At 37.2% G+C, this 17,712-nt stretch overlaps 1 protein-coding gene and 1 long non-coding RNA gene across 2 annotated transcripts in view; one reads left to right on the forward strand and one right to left on the reverse strand.

Moving 5' to 3' along the window:
• The window catches only part of LOC116098024, a 3,131-nt gene extending 2,357 nt beyond the window's left edge, over window positions 1-774 (reverse strand). Inside the window, exon 1 of the long non-coding RNA XR_004121670.1 lies at window positions 713-774. This is a non-coding gene — a long non-coding RNA (uncharacterized LOC116098024). The remainder of the gene's footprint in view (window positions 1-712) is intronic.
• Window positions 775-828: 54 nt separating this feature from the next.
• Window positions 829-15,344, forward strand: LOC116098025 (hyaluronidase-like). The gene is made up of 4 exons (XM_031380773.1): window positions 829-1,109; window positions 1,626-2,574; window positions 11,553-11,642; window positions 14,031-15,344. Exons 2-4 carry the CDS (start codon window positions 1,651-1,653, stop codon window positions 14,517-14,519), a joined length of 1,503 nt encoding a protein of 500 aa, XP_031236633.1. The 5' UTR covers window positions 829-1,109; window positions 1,626-1,650; the 3' UTR covers window positions 14,520-15,344.
• The last annotated feature ends 2,368 nt before the right edge of the window (window positions 15,345-17,712 follow it).

A 17,712-nucleotide genomic window follows, 5' to 3' on the forward strand; every position in this document is an offset into this window, starting at 1 on the left:
TGTTGCTTCCCCCCTCCCCCTGCTTGCCATCCCAGCCTCTCCCACTTATTGGCCCTGGCATTCCCTTACACTGGGGCACAAAACCTTCACAGGGCCAAGAAGCCCTTGATTTTTTTAAAAAATGTTTTTAAGAAAGGGTTTTTTTTTTTTTTAACACACTTTGGGTGCTATGCTGTCAGAATTTGCATATGATTTTGGTTTGTATATTTTACAGCATTTGATAGATTAAATAAGAAAATATACATACTTAGTAACTATCATTCCTAAAAACAGACAAAATTTAACTACTTCAAAGAAAATTGGAAATAGATCTATGTTTTGGTTTAATTTCTGTGATGAAATGTCTTGACCAAAAGCAACGTAGGAAACAAAGGATTTATTTACATGACAATTCTAGGCTATAGCCTGTCATTTCTGGGAAGTCCGATCAAGAACTGGTCACATCATATCCATAGTCAAGCACAGAGAGAAACAAGTATCTGCTTACTTATTAATGCTCAGCTATTTTTCTTTACTCTTGGAGAGGTCAGGGCCGGACCCATGAAATGGTGCAGCCTACAATGGTTTGACTCTTTCTACACCAATAAACAATGAAGAAAAATCCTCACAGACACCCACTGGCCAATTTCCATGTAGATATTTTCCCAGTAAGACTCTCTTACCAAGTGATTCTAGATTGTGTCAAGTTAACAGCCCAAACTAACCAGCATACCTTATTTTAAAATACAACAAAATAACAAAGTAACTTTGCTAGACAACTTCAGCCATATTGCTTTCAGGATATAATCTGATTGGCTGGAATGCCTTGCCCCTTCGTCCTCATGTTCTGGCAAAATTCTTTGGCAGTTTTTTGTCTTAACTGATTATGTGTGACTGAGTTTTACTTGCAACCTAGCCTCTGAGAATATGGCCCAATTCCTTCATAGAATAATAGTGGTCTTAAGGACATAATAGTTTTAAAATGTTTATTTCTATGCCCAAGAAAAGACTTTATCCAGATCTACAATCAACAACAGATGATTGACAGGCACCTCTAGTTTCTGTGTCATCTTATGCTATTCCTGTGGGAACTCTTCTGTGGTTTGGAAACAATCAAATAAACCCTTGAGGTCAGTACACGTCAAATCCCATCCAGGGCACTACTTATTATTAATACAGCTCATCATTTTTTTTTTGTCCTACATTGGATAAAACTGCCAACATTGGTTAATTTCCAAGTAGCCATGGTTTTAGAATTTCTTTTCTGATAATTAATAGAAAAATGTCAGTTTATTGAGATGCATTTTTCTAGTTGGCCTCACACCAAAGGCTTGCTGGTGTATGATGGTTTGGGGCATGCACTCAGAATTATAGGAAATTAAATTTCAGAACAAATAGCAAGTTTGTACAGATGAGCACGGCGTTTACGTGGAAGAGGATCTGTATGAAATTTCTAGCCCGTATTCACTAAGTCTCCTTCAACATTTCAAGGAGGCAACAAAAGTCTCATTTTTCTTCTCCTGTTCAGAGGACACCACAAATAAGTGTGTTAATAAAGCCCATAAATCTTTGAAAATATTTAATCTACACTATGAAACTAGCCAGGCGTTTGAGTCCTTCATGTGAATATTTGTTCTTGCTTTTAGCACACGTTGCAGAAAACAACAATCCATGTGTAGCCAGTGGGTGGCGCAGCTTGGTGAACTGGTGTTCTTTGCTATTCTGGTCGCTCAGGCAGCCCTCAAACCAGCAATGCCTCCTGTGATCAAGAACCAACCTTTCAACGTTTTCTGGGCTATCCCTACTTTATTTTGTAAAGATAATTTCGATGTAAACATGAATCTTCAAGTATTTAACATCATTCCAAATCCTTTTGAAACACAGAGTGGATCCACTATTGCCGTATTTTATCCAAAGGAACTCGGATATTATCCTTATTTCTCTGAAGATGGAACATCTTTCTATGGTGGAATACCTCAGAAGGTGAACCTCTCTGAGCACCTCAGGAAAAGTGCCGGTGACATTGCGGATGCTGTCACTTTGTGGAGATCGGAAGGACTTGCTGTTATTGACTGGGAAGGCTGGAGACCCCAGTGGGATAGGAATTGGGGCAGCAGAATAATATATAAAAACCACTCGCTAGCCTTCACTCGACACCACCATCCTGACTGGGCAGAAACGAAAGTGAGAACAGTTGCTCAACAAGAATTTGAAAATGCTGGAAGAAGTTTTATGAACATTACTCTCACGTTGGCTTTAGAAATGAGACCAAAGCGTTTATGGGGCTTCTATCTCTATCCAGATTGCTACAATTATGATTACCGGATAAATCCAGAGTTCTACACAGGTACTTGCCCAGATGATGAGATTTTCCGCAATGACCAACTCATGTGGCTGTGGGAAAAAAGTGCAGCACTTTATCCTTCCATATATTTGAGTAAAATATTAAAGTCAAACTTAAATGCACTGAAATTTGTTCATTTTCGAGTGAGAGAAGCCCTGAGGGTTGCCGAAATGGCTACAAAGGACTATGCTTTGCCAGTTTTCATTTTTTCCAGACCATTTTATTTGCAAAGTATTGACGTTCTGTCAGAGGTAAGAAAAAAACTATATAAGGTTAATAGAATATGTGTAAAAAAATTATAAGGTTAATAGAATGTATGTAAAGTTTAGAAGGAAAATTTTGAGTGATATTTATTTCTCATTAAAATGTTATTCTAATAGTAAAGGAGTGTATTTATTCAAATGTGAACTTAATTCTGAAATTCCAAACAACTGATTAGATACTCTATCTAGAATTTTAGAAGATAAAAAAAATCATTTAGACAGCCAGTGTTACACCAGAGAAACCCTGTTTCGAAAACAAACAAACAAACAAACTCAGAACTCACAAGAGTTTCTCATAAGGGTTCTGGCAGTTTTTCAGATTGGAAGTATACAAAATGGGGATTTGGAATTAAGGTATTAACCAACTGAACTTTTCACTATACAGTATTATATTTGCTGAAAAGATGGCATGGATTCTATTGAATGTTTCTTAGAAGTCCACAATATGGGCTAATAGTCAGTGTCAGTGGATTAGTAATTTATATAAACAGATATTTTGATAATTGTTTGTAGGTGTCAACTTGACACAATTTAGGATCACCTGGGAAGAGGTTTTCAATGAGGAATTGTTTAAATTGGGTTGCCCTGTGGTCATGGCTGTGGGGTAAATGCCTTGAATCTGCTAGTTGATGTGGGAAAAACTAAAAGTGGGATGTAGCATTTCCCAGATTCGGATCCCGGACTGAATGAAAGTGAACTGACCAATAGGAACCGAACAATAGGAAGCACATAGGCATCCAACCTTTATCTGCTCAGGATGGAATGTGACTAGCTACTTGTAGTCCTTGCTGCCTTGACTTCTTGTAAACGCTGGGCTGTAACCTCACATTGTGAACAACAATAACCACATTCTTTCATAAGTTGTTTTCATCAGAGTATCTTATCACAGCAAGTGGAAATGAAGCCAGGACAGGGATATCTTCATCTTTAGTACCAAGTATGAAGCTTAGAAATATTTGATGTACTTGCTTGGGAAATAATGAACTTGCAGATTCTTGAAGTGCTCAAATGTCAGCTAGATTGTCACTTGGGACATTGTTGGATGGATGCAACCATTAGACACATGGATGCATGAGAAAATTACTAAGCCTATCCGAGTGCCAACAGCTCCATTATTACAATGACTAACACAGAGGTAAGACTATTAGAGCTCACTTCCTTAGACCACTATGTCATAGTAAGGGTACTTCAATGCAGAAGTAACTCTTCCTATAAGGCTTCAGAATAAAACCTGTCAGCCTACTATTTATTATATGTTATTGATTAGACTAGCTAGTTTTTTTTAAAGATTTATTTATTATATGTAAGCACACTGTACTTGTCTCAGACATACCAGAGGAGGGCATCAGATCTCATTACAGATGGTTGTGAGCCACCATGTGGTTGCTGGGATTTGAACTTAGGACCTTCAGAAGAGCAATCAGTGCTCTTAACCACTGAGCCATCTCTCCAGCCCCTCAGACTAGCTAGTTTTATCATCACAAGATTACTAATGTTATTCAAAATGATAGGTTCATTCAATAAGTTTAGGACAAAAAAGTCATAATATTACTGTACAAAAATAATCCACTTCCACTCAAGCATGAATTCACTTTTACTTGGCTTTTGCTTTAGTTTTTTTTTTTTTTTTTGATGGACTACTTCCTGTACCAGAAAGAAACCTCCATTTTAGGGCAATATTCATTCTTAGGAAGTTCATGCATAGAGTTACTTTGCCTTTGGATAACTTTATACCATTAGTTTGAACACTATTTCAAGTACAGCATAGACTAAGTATTTAAGAAGTCAGTCTGGGTCAGAGGTGGGAGGTTCAGCAGGCAAAATTACTTGCATTGCAAACCTGACAACTTGAGTTTGATCACTATAACCCACAAAAGGAGAGAAGCAACTCCTGAAAGTTGTCCTCTGATCTCCACACATGCATGGTGCAGTATATCTTCTCTCTCTCTCTCTCTCTCTCTCTCTCTCTCTCTCTCTCTCTCTCTCTCTCTCTCACACACACACACACACACACACACCTAAAATAATAATAAATGTTGCTTTAAAAGCCACTTCTCTGAATACTTTAAGGAATTGTTCTTGCTTTCCAAAGTCTTTTCATTGAACTCTCTTTCAACTGATAGATCTCTCAAGTATCACCTTTTCAAATTCTTTTGTCAAAAAAGACTATTTGAACTACAATGACTACCAGCCTGGCAAGCAAACCCATTAGTGCAATATTAACACCAACATCGTGGGCAACCGATCACTTTCTGATTGGACTTAAGGCCTATTTCACAAGATGAAAACTATGCTTGGCACCATTATTGGGATGAAAAGAACCTTTGGCTAGATGGGTCATAAGCCTTAGTGAAGAACTATAACTATTATTCTACTAAATCGGCAAAAAGAAAATGAGCTTCCTTTTGCAGTGGATGGTGATTAATATAGAGAGCCACAACTGGCCAAGGTATAGAGAATAATAAGAGACCACGAAATGTTCATCCTAAGTGGGGTATATATTACTCCCACTCCTTCTAAGGCTCAGGGATCATTGAAGAAGAGAGAGCAGGAAGGTGATAAGAGCCATAAGCATGCACAAGACCAACATAAGCTGAAGCCAAACAAAATTCTAGAGAGGAGGTGGACACAAAATCTCAGCTCCAGATAAGGAGCCAAGTAACTAATAGCTCCCGAGAGAGGAAGGGTCAGTTTTCGTTAAGAGTACAACACTTGGGAGGTTAACCATGATCCAGCTGATTGTCACACATCTAAGAGTATATGGGCAGCACAAATTGTACTTGATGGGTTAAAAAATAAGGAGGACACAAAGTTGAACAGCTGGGGGCAGGATGGATGGATCTGATAGCTGGGGGAGGAGAGTGATTAAAACATATTGCATAAAATAGTATGGGCATAGAGGATATAGTTATCCATTCAAAATTATTTAGTGACAATGAAGGGTCAATAATACTGTAATTAATACTGACAGTAAAAACTAATGATCCAAGAAGCTAGAGGGTTCATCTTAATAGTAAATGGTGAGTTAAGAATACTTTAATGTGTCTTTGTAGCCATCCACCTGAGGTCAGGTCTAGAATGTTTCTCTTGTTGCAGCAGACCTGTTCAAACAGTTTCAGATTTTAGAGCATTTTAGGTTTGGGGATTTCTGCTTTGGGATCCTTCTGCTAGTCTTCTTGATCTGCAATTTTTAAAGTAATACAAGGGAAGAACTCATTCTTCTCTATAAATGGCACCACATTCCTTAAACATAAGACAGGTCTTTTGCCAGGAGAACTCCTATGGAAAAGTTATGTTTCTTAGACAGTGGGTGAAAATAATCTATCCTGTTGGTTGACAAGTGAGGCATACATACCAGGAAAGCATTAGACTTATTAATAATAGCTTTAAGATACTGTATACTTTTTGATGAGTAGGTTATATGGTTTATTGGTGTATGAAATAGAGTTCAGAAGGAATGGCCTACAATTTACATTTAAAATATAAGAGTAGGATCTGGAGAGATGCCTCAGCACTTAGAGCACATCCAGCCTTTGCAGAAGACCTGAGATTAATTCCCAGCATTTATATCAAGCAGTTCACAACAGCCTGTAACTCCAACTCCACAGGTTCCTAACACTCTCTTCTGGAATCCCTCATGTGCACATACTCCACACATATATACCCAAAACTGAAGATAAAATATGAGAAAGTCAGACACTTGAAGTAGTTTTGGTTCCAAGCCTTTCGAATAAGAGATACTTAATTTTTGCTAACTAAGCTCAATTGGAGCTTTTCTGTAGTGTAGAAAAGCTTGGTTGTGGCATAAAAATTTACTCATCTGGTCCTGGAGTGCTCCAGCTTTTTCAAAGAATTTCTAATAAATACATTGTGGGAGAGGAAAACATTTAGACGATTTCTCCTGCTGTTCATCTTACCTTCCCCTCATTCTGTTTCTTACTAGTTTTTGGCCTACAACCCAGAACATAACCTCCTCCTCAATTTCTAATCTACCCAGTCGCTCAACCTAAGAGTCACTTGAATGCCTCCTTCCTTCTCTTTCCATTATCTAACAGGTAACTAAGAATTATATGTCCAAATTAGAAATTACTCTAATATCTTCCCTTCTTTTTTTTTTCTGGACTGATATTGAACTTGTTGGGCCTTTATAGTTTTTCACAAGACAACTCCCATTATCCCTAGTTGTTATCTTTGCTCTCTACCTTCTTGACATCCCTATCCAATGGTTTTTTTTTTTACATACCTGCAAAAAATGTATCTTACCAAAGTTGCAAATTTGTACTTTTCTAGTAGTAAATTCTTACAGGTAGGACTTTTTCTATTGATAGCATTTGTTCTTTGACAATTTCATACATTATATAATACATTCTGACTACCCTCATTCCCTAACCTCTCCTATTTCCTTCCTTTCCTGTCACTATTCCCTTCTACAAGTTTCTTTACCACATTCATGTTCTTTTTTTTAAAATTTTTTTATTAGATATTTTCTTTATTTACATGTAAATTTCTTCTTTCCCAGTTTCCCCTCCAACAAACAAACAAACAAACAAACACAAGAACAAACCCCTGTTGCGTCCCCTCTCCCCATGCCTGCCACCCCACCCTCTCCCACTTCCTGGCCCTGGCATTCCTCTACACTGGGGCACAGAACCTTCACAGGGCTGAGGATCATCCTATTGATGATCAAATTTGCAATCCTCTACTATACACATGCTGCCAGAACAATCAGACCCACCATGTGCAGTCCTTGGTTGGTGGTTGAGACCCTGGGAGTTCTGAGGGTGCTAGTTAGTTCATATTGTTGTTCGTCCTAAGGGGCTGCAAACCCCTCAGCTCTATAGGTCCTTTCTCTAACTCCTTCATTGGGGAGCGTGTACTCAGTTCAATGGGTGGCTGTGAGCCTCTACATCTGTCACATTCATGTTCTTTTATTCTGTGTCGTGATCTTGATTTTTAACAAGGGTTGTCGGTGAGACTGTGGATTTAGAACTACCCATTGGTACCTGGTGGACACATCTCTGGGTGTACAACTTAAGACAATGACCAACTCAACTCACCTGGACTATCTTAGTAGCCAATAGAATAGCAAGGAGGGTAGAATCCATGAGCTTCTCCCATCCACGATCCACTGTTGACAGGTCTAGTCTTGTGCTTGTCCAGTAAACTCAACTGTAGGTGCTTTGACATCATGTTTAAAATGACTATCACGCTTTAAAGATAGAATTTTGCAGCCTTTATCCATATTTCTATTAAGAACCTTAGAGAGAGTGGTGCAGCTATTATGTTTAGGGTTGGAATCTCAACTGTCACTTATTCTCAGAACCGTGAGCAGCTTGAATCACTGCATTCACAAAGCCTTTCACTGAAAAGAAAAGCTTCTCTGTCAAGCCTGGGAGTAGCATTTGTCTATGAGTGTAAGTATAAATATTTAGAAGGAAGTTTGACATTATATAAATGTGACTAAAGATTAGCATTCAATTTGCTCATATAGCCTTACTCTCCTCATCATGGGTTATTTTAATTTTTGACATAAAATATTAAAATATTTTTATATAAATATATTTATAATTTGATTACAACATTTTTCTTTTTTTCCCCTCCAAACCCTTCTGCATACTCCTTTGTACCCCTCCCCACACTCCTTAAAATTTATATCTTTTTAAAATAATTATTATTACATGTATATCTGTATATGTATATTTAGGAATATATATGTATATACACAGATACATATATATATTCCTAAATATAACCTGGTCAGTCTGTATAATGTATGTTTTCAGGGTTGATTTTTGGCACTGGACAACCAGTTGTTGTGCTCTCCCCTGGGAAAGGTCCTCTCTCCCATTCCCAGCTTTCCTCATTTGCCTTGCTTTGTGTAGTTCTTTGTGTAGAGTTGAGGCCTTATGGGCTTTTCTCCATCTAGTTTTGTTTTTTGCCATTATCCTTGTCCAATGTTCCCTGAGCATTAGGGGTGGGAATGTTTTGTGGATGTATATATTAGGGTAGGGATCCACAACTTGGTTGATTTCAGCCCTGAGTTTAATTATTTCCCATCATCTACTCCTCTTGGGTGTATTTACTTCTTTTTGTTCTAGAGCTTTCAGATGTGCTATCAAACTGCTAGTGTATGGTCTGTCCAGGCTCTTTTTGGAGGCACTCAGAGCTATGAGTTTTCCTTTTAGCATTGCTTTCATTGTGTCCCATAAGTTTGGGTATTTGTGCCTTCATTTTCATTAAATTCTAAAAAGTCTTTAATTTGTTTATTTCTTACTTGACAAAGTTATCATTGAGTAGAGTGTTGTCCAGCTTCCATGTGTATGTGGGCTTTCTATTGTTTTTATTGAAGACTGAGGTGATCTGATATGAGGTTTGGGATTATATCAATCTTTTTGTATTTGTTGAGGCCCATTTTGTTACTGATTATATGGCCAGTTTTGGAGAAGTAACATGAGGTACTGAGAAGGTATATTCTTTTGTTTTAGGATGAAATGTTCTATAGATATCTGTTAAATCCATTTGGTTCATAACTTCTGTTAGTTTCACTGTCTCTGTTTAGTTTCTGTTTCTATGATCTGTCCATTGCTGAGAGTGGGGGTATAGAAGTCTTCCGCTATTATTGTGTGAGGTGTGATGTGTGCTTTGAGCTTTAGTAAAGTTTCTTTTATGAATGTGGGTCCCTTTGCATTTGGAACATAGATGTTCAGAATTGAGAGTTCATTTTGGTAGATTTTCCCTTTTATGGGCATGAAGCATCCTTCCTTATCTTTTTTGTTAACTTTTGGTTGAAAGTCGATTTTATTTAGTATTCGAATGGCTACTTCAGCTTGTTCTTGGGGCCATTTGCTTGGAAAATTGTTTTCCAGCCACAAACTCTGAGGTAGTGTCTGTCTTTGTCACTGAGGTGCGTTTCCTGTGTGCAGCAAAATGCTGGGTCCTGTTTAAATATTCCATCCATTAGTCTATGTCTTTTTATTGAGGAATTGAGTCTAGTGATGTTAAGAGATATTAAGGAAAAATGATTGTTGCTTTCTGTTATTTTTGTTATTAGAGGTGGAATTATGTTCATGTGGCTATCTTATTTTTGGTTTGTTAAAAGAGGATTATTTCCTTGCTTTTTCTAGGTTGTAGTTTCCCTCCTTGTGTTGGGTTTCCATCTATTATCTTTTGTAGGGCTGGATTTGGGCAAAGATATTGTATAAACTTGGTTTTGTCATGGTATATCTTGGTTTCTCCATATTTGTTAATTGAGAGCTTTGTTGGGTATTATAGCCTGGGCTGGTATTTTTTGTTCTCTTACTGTCTATATGACACCTGCCCAGGATCTTCTGGCTTTTATATTCTCTGGTGAGAATCTGGTGCAATTCTGATATGTCTGTCATTATATGTTAGTTGACTTTTTTCCCTTACTGCTTTTAGTTTTCTCTCTTTGTTTTGTGCATTTGTTGTTTTGATTATTATGTGATGGGAAGAATTTCTTTTCTGGTCCAATCTATTTGGAGTTATGTAGGCTTTTTATATGTTCATGGCCATCTCTTTCTTTAGGTTAGGGAAGTTTTCTATAATTTTGTTGGAGATATTTTCTAGCCCTTTAAGTTGGGAATCTTCACTCTCTTCTGTACTTATTATCTTTAGTTTTGGTCTTCTCATTGTGTCCTGGATTTCCTGGATGTTTTGTGTTAGGAGCTTTTTGCATTTTGCATTTTCTTTGACTGTTGTGTCAATGTTTTCTATGGTGTCTTCTGTACCTGTGATTCTCTCTTCTATTTCTTGCATTGTGTTGGTGATGCTTGCATCTGTGACTCCTGATCTCCTTCCTAGATTTTCTATTTCCAGGGTTGTTTGCCTTTGTGATTTCTTTATTGTTTCTATTTCCATTTTTAGATCCTGGATGGTTTTGTTCAATTCCTTTACCTGTTTGGTTGTGTTTTCCTGTAATTCTTTAAGGGATTTTTGTGTTTCCTCTTTAAGGGCTTTAAGCTATTTATGTGTGTTCTCCTGTATTTCTTTAAGGGAGTTATTTATGTCCTTCTTAATGTCCTCTATCATCATCATGAGATGTATTTTTAAATCCAAATTTTGCTTTTTCAGAGTATTGATGTATCCAGGACTTGTTGTGGTGGGAAAACTGGGTTCTGATGATGCCAAATAGCCTTGGTTTCTGTTGGTTATGTTCTTGTGCTTGCCTCTTGCCATCTGGTTATTTCTGGTGTTAGTTGGTCTTACTGTTAGACTGGTGCTTGTCCCACCTGTGGGCCTGTGAGCCTGTGATTTTAGGTTTGTTAACACTCCTGGAGAGACCAGCTCTCTCCTCGGTGGTGTTTGAGTGCAGAGGGATGTGGGACAGCTTTAGCTCTGACATGCAGATGGAGCCAGGAAGGATCCTGTCCCCAGCTGCTCCATTGTTCCTGTGCCCTGTGCACTACTGGGTGGTCCCACTTTGTACAGTTATTGGAGTGAAAATGGTAATCTCACCTCTGAACTTAGGAGTGAGAGAACTCCTCGAGACCAACTCTCTCCTGACAGGATTTGTTGGTGGAGGGCTATGGAACAGCCTTAGCTCCTGGGTGCAGATGGAGACTGGAAGTATCCTGTCCTTATTTATTTACTTTTTAAGGATTTATTTATTATTGCTTACATCTATGCCTCAGGGCCAGAAAAGGACACCAGAACTCATTATAGGTGGTTGTGAGCCACCATGTGGTTGCTGGGAATTGAACTCAGAACCTCTGGAAGAGCAGGCAGTACTCTTAACCTCTGAACCATCTCTCTAGTCCTGAATATATTTATTTTTATAGCTTCATTATTTCGAGTTTTTCCTGGAATACTAGAGTATTATCAGATAATCTAAAATGCCCAAATCACCTTTTCCAGTTCTTTTATGGCTTTTTCTTTATAGAAAACAATCTTAATGAGCCCTGCTTAACACGACTTGACAAAATTTTCTCCTGTTCCTTCTCTTATAGGAGGACTTAGTGCACACAATTGGTGAAAGTGCTGCATTGGGAGCAGCAGGAATAATATTGTGGGGAGGATATGAATATTCACATACAAAGGTCAGTAATGATTTCTCTGTTACTATTACATCCTAGTCAGTGGTACTCAATCTTCCTAATGCTGCAACCATTTGATACAGTTCCTCATTTCTAGTGACTCCCAACCATCAAATTGTTTTCATTACTACTTCATAACTATAATTTGCTGCTGTTATGAATAATTTTGGAGAGAGTTTATCAAAGACATAATGACTCACAGGTTGAGAACTGCTGTCTTAACTAGTAATTTAAAAAATTTTATACAATTTTAAAACATTTTCAAATGTTTTCTCACATCAGTTAGCTGCCAGTTGTTTGTTGCTTTGGCTTTAACAAAGTTCAAAGACTATAGGGACGAACACTGATCACCCAATTCTATATTACACTGTGGCTAACAGAAGGGTGGACAAGGATAATCTCCACTCGGGCAGCCTAAAGTAAGAAGCTGATTATTATATTCTAAGGGTATAATTTGGGGTATGTTAAGTAACTGCTCTCAGTCTTACTTTCTTCATTTAAAAAAATGTACTAGAATTAAACTCACAATGTAGGAATTCTAGTCAAAGTAATGCTGTTATATATACCTAACATCAAGTTATTATGAAAAATTGAAAATCATTTTATTATTATGAAGAATAGATTGTTTACAGTTATTTTTGAGTTTTATGGTACCTCATAATAAAAGTGTACCTGGAAGGAAAATTATATTTATATGACAGTTGATTGCTATTTTGAAAATTTGTAGTTAGTATATTTAACCTAGCATTTATTTTATAACAGATTTGGAAAGTCATCATCCAGCAGTGTTAGTTATAGATATCATGTTCTACAGCAGATTTGTGACATTGGTTTGTCTAGCACGCATGCAGTTTTCAGTGTATTGATTTGATGATTTAGATGGCTTATGTGTAAATGGACTCGTACTGTGGTGCTTTTTGTTCCTTCTTTTATTACAGCATAACATCTTCTGTATTCACTAGCCTTTTCCCAAATGGTAGAATCTTCTTTTATTTTTAAAGATTGGATTATATTCCATTGTATATATCATGTGATCATTATCCATGCATCTCTTGATGACATTTAGTTATAGTTCTTGACTACAAAAAAATAGCCCTGCATTGAATATAGAAGTGTGGATGCCACCTCCAGATCATAATTTAAACTTTTTTTGTATATATACCCATATGTGAGTATATGTACATATATGCATATGATAGTTCTAATTTTAACCTTTAAAGACCTTCCATACTGTATTCCATAGGTCTTATATCCTTTTATATTTGAATCAGCAGGCTAAAAGGGTTCCAAACAATGTCATCAATACATGTACTCTCTACATATGTACTAATAGTAGCCAAACTTATGGGTATGTGGTAATGTCTCATTGTACCTTTGATTTGCACTTTTCTGAGAATTAAAAATATTTATTCATGTATTTTATTTATTTATACAAGTGAGTTAGCCAACTTTTTTTTTCTTGAGAGAAAAATCTCACTCTATTAGTGGCCTAGAACTTTCTGTATAAACTAATCTGGCATTGAACTCAAAGTCTGGCGTTGAACCTGCCTCTGTCTTCCAATTGAGTACTGGAATTAAAGATGTATGCCACCATGCTCCTGTCTGTTTATTTATCCATAATTTCTGTGTTAGGAACTGAACCTGAAGCCTCACACATGCTTGGCAAGCGCTGTACCAGTGAGCTATATCCCTGGCTTTCATTTTATCTCACATTTTTAAGATGAGATACTATTAAGTTGTCTGGATGGGGCTTGAACTTAACTCTGTAGGTCATTCAGACCTCAGACTTGTGATTCTCTTGCCTCAGCCTCCCAAGCAGCTGAGGTTATAGGACCACACCATCAAGCCTGGCTACACTGTTTTTTTGTTTGTTTGTTTGTTTTGTTTTGTTTCTTTCAGTTATTGTGTGTGTTATTTTGAGTCACTTACAGTCTAGATATGAAGCTAGTTACTGCAGGAAATAGGGGTTTTGCACATCTTTTTCATTGATTTGTATAATACCTCCTCATTCCGTTGACAGTTTTGCTTTTTCTTTGTATGCAAAAGTGTTTAGTCTGACATAGCTTCGGTGCTTCTGGTCTCATGCAGAAGAGCTGTCACATCTGACAGGAAGCAGGAAGAAAAGCACACTTTCTGTTTAAAGCTTTACCAGTTTCTGGCTCTTTGTGTTTAAGTTTAATCCACTTTCTGCTAAGTTTTGTATCTTATATAAGCTAGTGGTTCAATTTTGTTTAGACAATTTTTTCCCAACACTATTTGCTAATAGGTTGGTCTTTTCCATGTTGTGTATTCTTGACACCCTTGCCAAAGATCATTTGATTGTATATGTGTGAGTTTATTTCTCTGGACTCTATACTGCTCTATAAGCATCTCTTATTTTTTTTCCTACAGGAGACTTGCTTATCTGTGCAACAAACTGTTCATGGGCTATTGGGCCCCTATGTTCTCAATGTAACATCAGCAGCAAAGCTCTGTAGTCAAAGTCTATGTAACAGTCATGGAAGATGTGTTCGGAAGACACCTGAATCCTCCTTTTATCTGCATATGCCTGAGGATAGCCGCAAGAATTATGTCACAAACAAAGGTTTCAATTTTGTCATTTCCCCAAAAAGTAAGCTGAAGACAATAATGAATATGAAGAATGGATTTGTGTGTCACTGTTACTATGGCTGGCACGGAGAGTCCTGCAGATCTCACTCTCCAAATCTCCAAAAGAACAAGGCTCCTGCAACTGGATTTAATTCAGCAGTTATTGTTGGCATTGCCTTATTTGTGATTCTGATGAATTATTTTCCTATTCCCTACTACAGCAGTATTTTTTCCATAAAAACACTGAAGAGAAGAAAACATTATCTTTCTTTGATTTCAAGCCTTTTCTAGAGAATTTTTAGTTTTAAGTTTCATGCAAATTGTTCATTGGCTATTCACTTCATACCGGGCAATAAGAATAAACCTGTCTTCATGGAAATTAGAAATTAAGGATAAGTAAGTGGTAAATAGACACATAGGATGGTGATAGCAGTTTATAGAATAAAGAGTAAAGAGGTTTAAGGCATTAGGAAGTACTAGAGAACACTGGAAATTTTATAAAACTTTGTCACATAAGGCCTTTTTAGTGAGAAATCAGGTAACAGATGAATTAGGTCAGCACTATCAGAGAGCAAGATATTAGTTTCCTCCTGTAATCTGAGCACTTGGAAGGCAGAGATCAATTACAAGTTCAAGGCCAGCTTGGCTTACAAAGTGAGCTAAAGTCAGACAAACATAGAGTTTGTCTCCAAAAAAGGAGAATAGAAACAAAATAGAAAAAATGCAAAAGAATATATCTGGGGAAAGAGTTCTTGAAATCAAAAAAAGAAAATCCAGAACTTTTAAATAACAAGCAAGACAACAATAACAAAACAACAACAACAGCAGCAACAACAACAACAACAACAGCAACAACAATGACACCACTAGGATACTTACCTATGGAGATGAAAATGACTCTTTCAATGGTTTCATCAAGGATTTAGCTTTATTCATAGGACATTTGGTTCATCAATACCTACAAGATGAACTCTACTAGCTTTCAACACAATAGAATTTATGTTGGAAATTCTTTTTTTATTAGATGTTTTCTTTATTTACATGACACACAATATCTCATTTTCCAGGTTCCCTCCAAAAAAATAAAATAAAATAAAAACAAAAACAAAAACAAAAGCAAACTCCCGTTCCTTCCCCCCTCCTCCTGCTCACCACCCCACCCTCTCCTGCTTACTGGCCCTGGCATTTCCCTATACTGGGGCATAGAACCTTCACAGGGAAATTCTGTTGTTTGATACTTTTTGTTTTATTGAAATATACTATGCTCAAACAGTCTGCCAATTATCACTGGATGGTAATTCATTTGAAAGTCTTTATGGTGACCTGACTTAACCTAGCTGTAATCCAAATAATTTTATTTTCACAAAGACTCAATAGAGTGTGGTGTCCTAAACATTATTTATTTTCTAAGGCTAGGAAAGATATTTTCCTATCTAATATGTCCCAAATTTTGCACTACTAGGTAGATATATTGTCCTGGAACACACATAGAACTTTATAAAATGCCATATTCAGATTCTCATACTAACATTAATTGTTTCATTAATTAGTTATTCCATCACGTATTCTGGGAAAAGGTTAAAAAGTAAAGAAGCAGTATGGGAAGCTAGATTAATAGGCATGTATATATTATCCTGTTTTGTTGGTCTCTTGTAGCACAACACCTATATTTACAGAAACTAAAGCATTTGGCACAAGCATGCAATGTTTTTCATAAGTATTCAATTACTATGTCACACAGGAAGCAGTGACTCCTCCTAATCTTCCAGTGATGAAAAGTTATTTAACAACTATTATATTAGGTCTCAGACACTGAACTCCTAGAAAAGGAGGAAAGGCAAATATTAAGTATTCATACCATCTTGAAGATGCAGGAAATGGGTAAAGAATAATAGAGACATGCTCAGTTGTGTCCAGCTACCAGTGAATACAGTAGAGGTAGAAGCCACTGTTTCGGCTGCCCCTGAAATAACTAGGAAATAGAAAGGATTGGTGTATTAGGAGAAAGGGGAAAACAATTGGGAAAAGAAATGCTACTAACCCTAGATAGGCATTTACAATTTTACAAATAAGAACACTCTTAAGTTTTATTTTACTAGTATTATAAAATAAAAACAATGCCACACTTTGTTTTTTTAAATATTTACTTTATGTGTATGACTTCTTTTGCTTATGTTTATGTATCTACATTATGTGCATGCAGTGCCTTTAGAGGTCAGAAGAGGGTTTCAGGTCCCCTGGATTGGAATTCTGGACACTAGTGAGGTGCCAGGTGGGTGCTGGGAATACTCTCCAGGTCCTCTTTGAGAGTAGCGCATGCTCCTCAATGAAGAGCTGTCTCAGGAGCCCCAGTGGCCACATTTCTTTCTTTCTTTTTTTTTTTAATTTTTTTTATTAGATATTTTCTTTATTTACATGTAAATTTCTCCCTTCCCAGTTTCCCCTCTAAAAAACAAAGAAACAAACGAAAACAACAAAAACAAACCCCAGCTGCCTCCCCACTCCCCATGCCTGTCACCTCACCCTCTCCTGCTTATTGGCCCTGGCATTCCCCTACACTGGGGCACAGAACTTTCACAGGGCTGAGGTCCGGCCACATTTCTAACCATAGATTTTAAAAACCATCGTTTGTAAATCTGAGGTCAAATGCAGATTCTGAGGGATTTTCAGGCCTCACCTCTTCCTTTAGTTTGCACTCCTAGACACTGCACCTAATCAGCCATCTCCTGAAAATGAGAAGTAGTTGTGTTTAACTCAAAGACAAATATGCATGTGTATTTTTCATACTATTTTAGATATATTTCCAAAGGCGATGTACAAAGGAATCCTGTTGACCTAGTGTCTAACAAAGTACCACAAGTGACTTCAGTAAAGGGAACATCTTAGGAGATGATAAAGATTATGTTAGAAACTTGTGGGAGGGGTTACCAATTCCCTTTTTTCCCCCACTAATTTATTTATTCACTTTACATCCGGGTCTTGGGCTCCATCTCCTCCTCTCACCCCAATCCCCCTCTTATAAATTTCTCTCCCCATCACTCCTCCCCCTCATCTTTGATCTGAGTGATCTGAGTAGCAGCAGTTTATTGTTGGGATAGCACTGTTTACCTTCTATTCATTGTTGAACAAACAAGCATAGCAGCCTTTCTTTAGAACCAAGCCTTTCCGTTAGCTACTTATATTTCTCCCTCACCATTCCACGCTGCTCATTCTTTCCAATTGGAAGGAATGTGCATCTTCATCCCACAAACAGGATGTTATAGTCTCACCTCTTGGCTCTCAGCAAATTTGTGGTGTTTATTTTTATGTAAATGAGTTTCTTCATCATGTCTTTTGAAGTTCTCTTCAAATACAGACTCTGTCTTTGGCTCAGGAGGACTTTATTATTTTAAAGTTAACTCTGTCCTCTCTTTTCCTCTGTTGATTTTTGACATTTTTATTGGATTGAGTCCTGGCTCTTCTGTACCAGTCCTGTGTTGCTTTT

Source organism: Mastomys coucha, unplaced genomic scaffold (genome assembly GCF_008632895.1).
Source record: "Mastomys coucha isolate ucsf_1 unplaced genomic scaffold, UCSF_Mcou_1 pScaffold20, whole genome shotgun sequence".
Taxonomy (NCBI): Eukaryota; Metazoa; Chordata; class Mammalia; order Rodentia; family Muridae; genus Mastomys; species Mastomys coucha.